This window comes from Coregonus clupeaformis, chromosome 14 (assembly GCF_020615455.1).
Source record: "Coregonus clupeaformis isolate EN_2021a chromosome 14, ASM2061545v1, whole genome shotgun sequence".
Lineage (NCBI taxonomy): Eukaryota > Metazoa > Chordata > Actinopteri > Salmoniformes > Salmonidae > Coregonus > Coregonus clupeaformis.
This window is the reverse complement of record NC_059205.1, coordinates 35,962,461-35,974,037: the sequence shown is the minus strand read 5'-3', so window position 1 is coordinate 35,974,037 and position 11,577 is coordinate 35,962,461. Positions and strand designations below refer to the sequence as shown.

Genomic DNA, 11,577 nt, shown 5'->3' with positions numbered 1-11,577 from the left:
ACCAAATGTACTTCAACAAGGTTCTGAGTAATGGGTCTGAATACTTATGTAAATGTGATATTTCAGTTTTTTATATTTTATAAATTAGCAACAATTTATCAAAACCAGTTCTTGCGTTGTCATTATGGGGTATTGTGTGTAGATTGATGAGGGGGCGAAAAACTATTTAATCAATTTTAGAATAAGCCTGTAACCTAACAAAATGTGGAAAAAGTCAATGGGTCTGAATACTTTCCGAAGGCACGGACACAGCATATTTTACATTAGTTATCTTGTTGTTTTTAATCCCACCCTTCAGCTCCACTCAACCCCTCTCATATATCCAACAACACCATCCATTTTTTATTACTACAGACCCGGGTTCGATCCTGGGCTTTAACACAACCGGCTGTGATCGGGAGTCCCATAGGGCGGCGCACAATTGGCCCAGCGTCGTCCGGGTTAGGGGAGGTTTGGCCGGGCTAGGCCGTCATTGTAAATAAGAATTTTATTTAACTGACTTGCCTGGATAAATAAATAGTTGGTTGTAACTTTGGGTAGAGCAGACATTCCCATATATTTTTGTTAGCTTCATGTGTGACATAACTCCACCAATCCTATTTCTGATATAATTTACAAAGATTATATATATTTATTTTTGGTAAAAAATAATGTTTTTTTAATCAATTAGTATATTTGAGTTTAACCAGAATATTTGTTGTATTATTTGTTCTGTCTTTTCTGGTGGATTAAACTGAAATTGCAACCGTTAACAAACTAACCTGACCAGCGATGCTAATTCCTTCTACAGATCAGCTGCCCCAGCTTCTACAGATGATGGCACCAAAAAGTAAATATGGGCAGTGTGAGACAGTGAAGGGGCCCCTGGTGAGCCAGGCTCTGCTGGCCGTAAAGGCCCCAGTGGAACACCAGGGTACCCTGGTACGCCCGGCCTAAAGGGCTACCCAGGACTGCCAGGCCGGATGGGGGCCTCGAGCACAAAGGTAACACTGAGCTGGGTTAGAGGGTTACATTGTCTTGTCTGTGATGGGCAAACATTTTGTTTAATTAAATAACCTTGCTGACCCCTAGATATGTTCTTATGTGCAGGTAAAATTGGACCAATGGGATTAAAAGGTTCCAAAGGTGATGGTGACACATGGTTACCAGGTCCTCCTGGTCCAGCAGGTAAGAATCCCCCACTTCTGTAGTAATGTTGAGTGCTGTCATCTACAATCGAACAGTGGCCAACATACTACCAATTGACCAACCAATTGACCAACATATTGACCAGAAATCTGTAGATATTTATTTGGGATGTTGTCAATTATGGGATAAACAGTATCACCTTGAGAATTGTGTTTTTATTTTCCATGTCTGCAGGTCTCCAGGGGTCCAGAGACAGTGACGGACATGGCATATCAGCACCTTCAGGTGAACCAGGGAAATCAGGGATCCCCGGTATCCCAGGAAAGCGTGGCCCTCTTGGGGCCAAAGGTGTATGTGACCCCTCCTCCTGCTACCAGGCCATCCTCAGAGAGGAACACTATAGGAAATGACCCGACTTCTAGTTCTCACCAGGAAAGCAGGACATTTTAACTTTGGCTTTTCAAGTTTGAGGCTGAAATGACTAAGATGTCAAGGACTGATGACTCGGAAATCAAGGGCTGCTGGAGAAGTGAGTAAACCCATGGAGATTAATTAATACTGTATAGACTGAGTGTACAAAACATTAAGACCACCTTCCTAATATTGAGTTGTACCCCCTTTTGCTCTCAGAACAGCCTCAATTCACTCTACAAGATGTCAAAATGTTCCACAGGGATGCTGGCCCATGTTGACTACATTGCTTCCCACAGTTGTGTCAAGTTGGCTAGATGTCCTTTGAGTTGTGGACCATTCTTGATACACACGGGAAACTATTGAGCGTGAAAAACCCAGCAGCGTTGCAGTTCTTGACACACTCAAACAGGTGCACCTGGCATCTGCTACCATACCCCCTTCAAAGGCACTTAAATCTTTTGTCTTGACCATTCACCCTCTGAATGGCACACATACATGGCCCAGCGTTGTCTGGGTTTGGCCGGTGTAGGCCGTCATTGTAAATAAGAATTTGTTCTTAACTGACTTGCTTAGTTAAATAAAGGTAAAATAAAAATAAAATAAAATACACAATCCATGTCTCAATTGTCTCAAAGCTTAAAAATCCTTCTTTAACCTGTCTCTTCCCCTTCATCTACACTGATTGAAGTGGATTTAACAGGTGACATCAATAAGGGATCATAGCTTTCACCTGGATTCAACTGCTAAATCTATGTCATGGAAAGAGTGTTTTAGGTTATTGTTCTGCTGAAAGGTGAATTCATCTCCCAGTGTCTGTTGGAAAGCAGACTGAACCAGGTTTTCCTCTAGGATTTTGCCTGTGCTTATAGGTGTATTCCGTTTATTTTTATTTAAAAAACTCCCTAGTCCACCACCATGCTTGAAAATATGAAGAGTGGTACTCAGTGATGTGTTGTGTTGGATTTGCCCGAAACATAACGCTTTGTATTCAGGACCAAAAGTGAATTTCTTTGCCAAATTTTTTGCAGTATTACTTATGTGTTTAGTTGCAAACAGGATGCATGTTTTGGAATATTTGTATTCTGTACAGGTTTCTTTCTTTTCACTCCGTCATTTAGGTTAGTATTGTGGAGTAACTACAATGTTGTTGATCTATCCTCAGTTTTCTGATATCACAACCATTAAACTCCGTAACTGTTTTAAAATCACCATTGCCCTCATGGTGAAATCCCTGAGCAGTTTCCTTCCTTCCTTTTATTTTTACACATCTACCAATCGGTGCCCTTTGCGAGGCATTGAAAAACCTCCTTGGGTCTTTGTAGTTGAATCTGTGCTTGAAATTCACTACTCGATTGAGGGACCTTACAGATAATTGTATGTGTGGGGTACAGAGATGGGGTAGTCATGTTAACCACTATTATTGAACACGGGATGAGTCCATGCAATTTATTATGCGATTTGTTAAGCACATTTTTACTCCTGAACTTATTTAGGCTTTCCATAACAAAGGGGTTGAATACTTATGGACTCAAGACATTTAAGCTTACATTTTTTCTATAAACAAAATTCCACTTTGACATTAAGGGGTATTGGGTGTAGATCAGTGACACAAAATCTCAATTTAATCCATTATAAATTCAGGCTGTAACACAACAAAATGTGGAAAAAGTAAAGGGGTGTGAATACTTTCTGAAGGCACTGTATTTGATACTATTTCACAAATTCAGCTCCAGCCATTACAATGAGCCTGTCCTCCCCAATTAAGGTGCCACCAACATTCTGTGATTGCAGTTGAAATTAAATTAAAAGTACATAGTGCAAGTGATCAGTGCTGTTCGAGATTCTGCACAGATTATTATAGCAATTGTGAAGATCTCCACAAACCTACCTTTGCATAATATCTTGAACATACACTCTTTCTATTTTTATTTTATTTATTTCACCTTTATTTAACCAGGCAAGCCAGTTGAGAACAAGTTCTCATTTACAACTGTGACCTGGCCAAGATAAAGCAAAGCAGTGCGATAAAAACAACAAGACAGAGTTACATATGGGGTAAAACAAAGCATAAAGTCAAAAATACAACAGAAAATACACTGCTCAAAAAAATAAAGGGAACACTTAAACAACACATCCTAGATCTGAATGAATGAAATAATCTTATTAAATACTTTTTTCTTTACATAGTTGAATGTGCTGACAACAAAATCACACAAAAATTATCAATGGAAATCAAATGTATCAACCCATGGAGGTCTGGATTTGGAGTCACCCTCAAAATTAAAGTGGGAAACCACACTACAGGCTGATCCAACTTTGATGTAATGTCCTTAAAACAAGTCAAAATGAGGCTCAGTAGTGTGTGTGGCCTCCACATGCCTGTATGACCTCTCTACAATGCCTGGGCATGCTCCTGATGAGGTGGCGGATGGTCTCCTGAGGGATCTCCTCCCAGACCTGGACTAAAGCGTCCACCAACTCCTGGACAGTCTGTGGTGCAACATGGCGTTGATGGATGGAGCGAGACATGATGTCCCAGATGTGCTCAATTGGATTCAGGTCTGGGGAACGGGTGGGCCAGTCCATAGAATCAATGCCTTCCTCTTGCAGGAACTGCTGACACGCTCCAGCCACATGAGTTCTAGCATTGTCTTGCATTAGGAGGAACCCAGGGCCAACCGCACCAGCATATGGTCTCACAAGGGGTCTGAGGATCTCATCTCGGTACCTAATGGCAGTCAGGCTACCTCTGGTGAGCACATGGAGGGCTGTGCGGCCCCCCAAAGAAATGCCACCCCACACCATGACTGACCCACCGCCAAACCGGTCATGCTGGAGGATGTTGCAGGCAGCAGAACGTTCTCCACGGCGTCTCCAGACTCTGTCACGTCTGTCACATGTGCTCAGTGTGAACCTGCTTTCATCTGTGAAGAGCACAGGGCACCAGTGGCGAATTTGCCAATCTTGGTGTTCTCTGGCAAATGCCAAACGTCCTGCACAGTGTTGGGCTGTAAGCACAACCCCCACCTGTGGATGTCGGGCCCTCATACCACCCTCATGGAGTCTGTTTCTGACCGTTTGAGCAGACACATGCACATTTGTGGCCTGCTGGAGGTCATTTTGCAGGGCCCTGGCAGTGCTCCTCCTGCTCCTCCTTGCACAAAGGCGGAGGTAGCGGTCCTGCTGCTGGGTTGTTGCCCTCCTACGGCCTCCTCCACGTCTCCTGATATACTGGCCTGTCTCCTGGTAGCGCCTCCATGCTCTGGACACTACGCTGACAGACACAGCAAACCTTCTTGCTACAGCTCGCATTGATGTGCCATCCTGGATGAGCTGCACTACCTGAGCCACTTGTGTGGGTTGTAGACTCCGTCTCATGCTACCACTAGAGTGAAAGCACCGCCAGCATTCAAAAGTGACCAAAACATCAGCCAGGAAGCATAGGAACTGAGAAGTGGTCTGTGGTCACCACCTGCAGAACCACTTCTTTATTGGGGGTGTCTTGCTTATTGCCTATAATTTCCACCTGTTGTCTATTCCACTTGCACAACAGCATGTGAAATGTATTGTCAATCAGTGTTGCTTCCTAAGTGGACAGTTTGATTTCACAGAAGTGTGATTGACTTGGAGTTACATTGTGTTGTTTAAGTGTTCCCTTTATTTTTTTGAGCAGTGTATATATACAGTGTGTGCAAATGTAGCAAGTTATGGCGGTAAGGCAATAAATAGGCCATAGTGCAAAATAATTACAATTAGTATTAACACTGGAATGATAGATGTGCAAGAGATGATGTGCAAATAGAGATACTGGGGTGCAAATTAGCAAAATAAATAACAATGTAAATAACAATATAGGGATGAGGTAGTTGAGTGGGATAATTACAGATGGGCTGTGTACAGGTGCAGTGATCGGTAAGGTGCTCTGACAACTGATGCTTAAAGTTAGTGAGGGAGATAAGAGTCTCCAGCTTCAAAGATTTTTGCAATTAATTCCAGTCATTGGTAGCAGAGAACTGGAAGGAATGGCGGCCAAAGGAGGTGTTGGCTTTGGGGATGACCAGTGAGATATACCTGCTGGAGCGCATACCAAGGGTGGGTGTTGCTATGGTGACCAATGAGCTAAGATAAGGCGGGGATTTGCCTAGCAGTGATTTATAGATGGCCTGGAGCCAGTGGGTTTGGTGACGAATATGTAGTGAGGACCAGCCAACAAGAGCATATAGGTCACAGTGGTGGGTAGTATATGGGGCGTTGGTGACAAAACGGATGGCACTGTGATAGACTACATCCAATTTGCTAAGTAGAGCGTTGGAGGCTATTTTGTAAATGACATCGCCGAAGTCAAGGATCAGTAGGATAGTCAGTTTTACGAGGGCATGTTTGGCAGCATGAGTGATGGAGGCTTTGTTGCGAAATAGGAAGCCCATTCTAGATTTAATTTTGGATTGGAGATGCTTAATGTGAGTCTGGAAGGAGAGTTTACAGTCTAACCAGACACCTAGGTATTTGTAGTTGTCCACATACTCTAGGTCAGACCCGTCAAGAGTCGTGATTCTAGTCGGGTGGGCGGGTGCCAGCAGCGTTCGATTGAAGAGCATGGATTTAGTTTTACTAGTGTTTAAGAGCAGTTGGAGGCTACTGAAGGAGTGTTGTATAGCACTGAAGCTCGTTTGGAGGTTTGTTAACACAGTGTCCAATGAAGGGCCAGATGTATACAAAATGGTGTTGTCTGCGTAGAGGTGGATCTGACAGTCACCAGCAGCAAGAGCGACATCATTGATATACACAGAGAAAAGAGTCGGCCCAATAATTGAACCATGTGGCACCCCCATAGAGACTGCCATAGGTCCAGACAACAGGCCCTCCGATTTGACACATTGAACTCTATCTGAGAAGTAGTTGGTGAACCAGGCGAGGCAGTCATTTGAGAAACCAAGGCTATTTAGTCTGCCAATAAGAATGCGGTGGTTGACAGAGTCGAAAGCCTTGGCCAGGTCGATGAAGACGGCTGCACAGTACTGTTTATTATCGATCGCGGTTATAATATTGTTTAGGACCTTGAGCGTGGCTGAAGTGCACCCATGACCAGCTCGGAAACCGGATTGCATAGCGGAGAAGGTACGGTGGGATTCGAAATGGTTGGTGATCTGTTTGTTAACTTGGCTTTCAAATACTTTCGAAAGGCAGGGCAGGATGGATGTAGAGTGTCACCCCCTTTGAAGAGGGGGATGACCGTGGTAGCTTTCCAATCTCTGGGGATCTCAGACGTTACGAAAGAGAGGTTGAACAGGCTAGTAATAGGGGTTGCGACAATTACGGCAGCTAGTTTTAGAAAGAAAGGGTCTAGATTGTCTAGCCCAGATGATTTGTAGGAGTCCAGATTTTGCAGCTCAGGGGGGGGGGGGGGCATGGGCAAGTTGCAGCGGAGGGTGCAGAGCTGGTGGCCGGGGTAGTGGTAGCCAGGTGGAAAGAATGGCCAGCCGTAGCAAAATGCTTGTTGAAATTCTCGATGATTGTAGATTTATCGGTGGTGATAGTGTTTCCTAGCCTCAGTGCAGTGGGCAGCTGGGAGGAGGTGCTCTTATTCTCCATGGACTTTACAGTGTCCCAAAACTTTTTGGAGTTAATGCTACAGGATGCAAATGTATGTTTGAAAAATCTAGCCTTTGCTTTCCTAACTGCTTGTGTATATTGGTTCCTAACTTCCCTGAAAAGTTGCATATCGCGGGGGCTATTCGATGCTAATGCAGTACGCCACAGGATGTTTTTGTGCTGGTCAAGGGCAGTCAAGTCTGAGGAGAACCAGGGGCTATATCTGTCCTTAGTTCTGTATTTTTTAAATGGGGCATGTTTATTTATTAGTAAATTAGGAAATTACTTTTAAAGAACAACCAGGCATCCTCTACTGATGGAATGAGATCGATATCCATCCAGGATACCTGGGCCAGGTCAATTAGGAAGGCCTGCTCTCTATGATTGCATAAGAAGACATTTATAGTTACTGTAGGCTAACCTCAAAATGTGGCCATGTATGTGTTACTCATTTTAAGGTTGAATAAATACTGTTGCATTAGTTTGTAAGATAGCGTTAACTTTAGGCTACTTACTGTATGACAAAAGCAATATTGCATTGTGTTTGGTAGACAATGCAACCAAATATCAACATTTAAAGGGGCAGCAGGTAGCTTAGTGGTTAAGAGCGTTGTGCCAGTACCCGAAAGGTCGCTGGTTCTAATCCCCGAGCCGACTAGGTGAAAAATGTGCCCTTGAGCAAGGCACTTAACCCTAATTGCTCCTGTAAGTCGCTCTGGATAAGAGCATCTGCTAAATAATGTAAAGGATATCTAATGATTGGATAGTTTCATCTGAGCCACTGGGTTAATCCTATTCTTTAACTTTTACAACATTTATTCAACCAGTTTGTGCCCAGTGGGTAGTGTTCAGTGACCCTCCTGCTGGATGGAAATGAACATGTTTTCTCTCAGTATGCATCCTCTGTCTATTGTACCCATAAATAGTGTGACCTGGTTAACTTCCATCCATCTTGTTTTGAAAAGGTTCTATCAGATGGGCTATTTTGACACAGTTTGTTGTATACTTTGTATATATTTTGGGTGTTGACTGTAAAGTATTTTTTGAATAAACCTTCAGGTAAAATCTTATTGATGAATTGAATCCCATGTTCCAACCCTTTATGGTTGTAATGATGAATAAGGTTCCAGTAGTTCCTGTATTGAACAGTTTTAAGACAGCCCCTTGTAAGGGAGGCTATAAGGAGGAGTAGATCACATATCTCAAGCATTACCAACTCTCACACACAAAGCTTCAACCTACACATGAACAGGAAAACAACTTCCTTTCTGACAATCACAGGACCCAGAAAGGTCACATTGGTAAGTTGTTCAAGTATCACTTTATTTTCCAGTCCACTTGCAGCTTGGAGGCTATTTACCAAGAAGTTATGTAGTAACAATGAGTACTTTCTGGTATTTACTGAAAATAATGTTAAGCAATTAAAGAAATCAAAGCATAATCACTAGGCATTTACTATATACTTACCATTTTAACTTGCAATGTGTAAATACATAGGAGGTAATAGCATACCATAAAATGAAAACATTATATTTACACCCTCTTATCAGGTTACAAGACTGACAACCATGGCGGAGTATGATTACTTCTTGGCTTTTTTCAACGACACAGATTATAACGACTCTGTAGACCCCAGCTATGTCGTGGATGAAATGGTGAATCTGTGTGCCAAAGCTGAGGTAAACAGATTTGGAGCCAAGTTCATCCCAACATTCTACACCATCAATTTCCTGCTGAGTGTGGTTGGGAATGGGCTGGTTCTGTGCATTATCTACAAATACGAGAAGCTCACTTCCGTCACCAACATCTTTCTCCTCAACCTGGTCATCTCTGACCTGCTGTTTGCCTCCAGTTTGCCCTTCTGGGCCACTTACCACTCCTCTGAGTGGATCTTTGGCCCGGTCATGTGCAAGCTGGTGGGCAGTGTGTACTTCATAGGATTCTACAGCTCCATCCTCTTCCTCACTCTCATGACCTTTGACCGATACCTGGCCGTGGTCCATGCCATTAACGCTGCCAAACGGAGGAGAAAGATCTACGCCTGCGTCTCCTCTGCAGTTGTGTGGTGTATCAGCCTTCTGGCCAGCGTCAAGGAGTTGGTTCTGTACGACGTCTGGAAGGATCCTCTGGCCGGACACCTTTGTGAGGAGACAGGATTCTCCAAGGAGATCATGATCAAATGGCAGCTGGTGGGTTACTATCAGCAGTTTGTTATCTTCTTCCTGCTTCCTTTGGCCATGGTCATGTACTGCTATGTTAGAATCACAGTCCGAATCATGTCAACCCGGATGAGAGAGAAGTGTAGGGCAGTCAAGCTGATTTTCGTGATTATATTTACATTTTTCGTGTGCTGGACCCCGTACAATGTTGTGATTCTGCTGAGAGCCCTCCAGATCTCCACCAATAATAGTTCTGAGCTGTGCTCTGATGTGCTTGACTACGCTCTGTATATGACTAGGAATATAGCATACCTCTACTGTTGTGTAAGCCCTGTCTTCTACACGTTTGTTGGGAAAAAGTTTCAGAGTCACTTTAGGAAACTACTTGCAAACCGTATCCCGTGTCTGAAGAGTCATATCCTCACTAGCCAAAGTAGCCAAAGTAGAACAACTTCTCAGAAAAGCCCACATACCATGTATGAATACTAGAGAGGAACTGGTCTTTAAATCAGAGATTAATGATGTGAATTGTAAATAATGTATAAGCTTTTGGAGGTTTTATGTTCACTATCTCAAAGAATTTCTCAATCAGAGCAATACAATTTGAATGCAATTTCTATTCTGTGTAATTTTGCTTCTGACTTTATGTACTCAACATTTTTTGCTAACTGTAAGTTACAAAAAGATACAAATGGTATTTGAAATATTTGAATCAATGTATGCACGCAGTACTCGCTTTGGATAAAAGCGTCTGCTAAATGGCTTATATTATTGTTATTACAAGAAAGTGTACATTTTATTTACTTGAGCTGTTTCTTTACTTATCTATTTTTATTTTTTATTTTTTTTACAATTGTTTTTATTGGATCACATCAAAGCAACACAATCGATAAATAATAATTTTTAAAAAGTCCCCCTTTTAAACAACTCCCTCTACTATTACGTATCTTTGAATCTTTGCATTAAATTGTTGATAAAATAAATAAAGAGTCGTGAAATAATGTATTTAATTATTTGTGACATGTGGTTCTGAATGTTGAGTGACTGAATGTAGGTCTACCTGTTTTGAGAGATGCATATTCCATGCTCTATCATACTATGTAGGCCTATACCAATTTCATAACTATCGTGAAAAAAAAAATATTTATCTACTCTAGCTATTTTCAAAGCAGGCTGTTCTTGATATTACTCAGAACTCCCCTTCTCACACCCCTCCCTTAACATTAACACCTTGGAGAGCATCCTGTTACTCATCTTTTATTTTTCATTTTCAGTTTCCTTAACATTTCGAGCTGGTTGCCTGGTAAGAGATTACGATGGTGTCCTACACAAGCGTCTTGGGCTCGTCTGAAGTCGGTACAGCCGATTTGCCAACTTCTGTCTGTAGCGTCCGAACAATTTGGGCTACAAACTAATATGACCCCTCTGTGGAAGGGTGAAACTCTTACGAACACATACATCGGTTGTTTTGCACTAGGAGCAAAACAAGGCCTAACAAGACTTGTCTGAAGGTCCTCTGGTACCAGTTGAAAAATTTGTTATGGAATTACGTATATATGGTGACTGTTTAGTGCCAAAAATAAGGGGTTACATGTAAAAAAAAAAAAAAAAGTTTCCTGATCTTTCTTATGTCTCTCAGACATAGGACAGACACTTCAGAACAAACTTTTCATCAAATATACAGTACCAGTCAAAAGTTTGGACACACCTACTCATTCAAGGGTTTCTCTTTATTTTTTACTATTTTCTACACTGTATAATAATAGTGAAGACATCAAAACTATGAAATAACACATATGGAATAATGTAGTAATGAATGGATAAACTCCCCAATACAGGTGTGCCATGCAAAGGGTGGCTATTTGAAAAATCTCAAACATAAAATATATTTTGATTTGTTTACATAAGTATTGAGACCCTTTACTCAGTACTTTGTTGAAGCACCTTTGGAAGCGACTACAGCCTTGAGTCTTCTTGGGTATGACGCTACAAGCATGGCACACCTGTATTGGGGAGTTTATCCATTCTTCTCTGCAGATCCTCTCAAGCTCTGTCAGGTTGGATGGGGAGCGTCGCTGCACAATTATTTTCACGTCTCTCCAGAGATGTTAGATCGGGTTCAAGTCCCGGCTCTGGCTGGGCCACTCAAGGACATTCAGAGACTTGTCCCGAAGCCACTCCTGCATTGTCTTGGAAGTGTGCTTAGGGTCGTTGTCCTGTTGGAAGGTGAACTTTCGCCCAAGTCTGAGGTCCTGAGCGCTCTGGAGCAGGTTTTCATCAAGGA

General features: G+C 42.4%; 1 protein-coding gene across 1 annotated transcript; it reads left to right on the top strand.

Annotated features, from left to right (window-relative positions):
* Window positions 1-8,351: 8,351 nt before the first annotated feature.
* LOC121581516 (C-C chemokine receptor type 4) lies at window positions 8,352-10,264 on the top strand. The gene is made up of 2 exons (XM_041897013.2): window positions 8,352-8,435; window positions 8,685-10,264. The coding sequence occupies exons 1-2, from the start codon at window positions 8,379-8,381 to the stop codon at window positions 9,780-9,782; spliced, it is 1,155 nt and encodes a 384-aa protein (XP_041752947.1). The 5' UTR covers window positions 8,352-8,378; the 3' UTR covers window positions 9,783-10,264.
* Window positions 10,265-11,577: the final 1,313 nt, after the last annotated feature.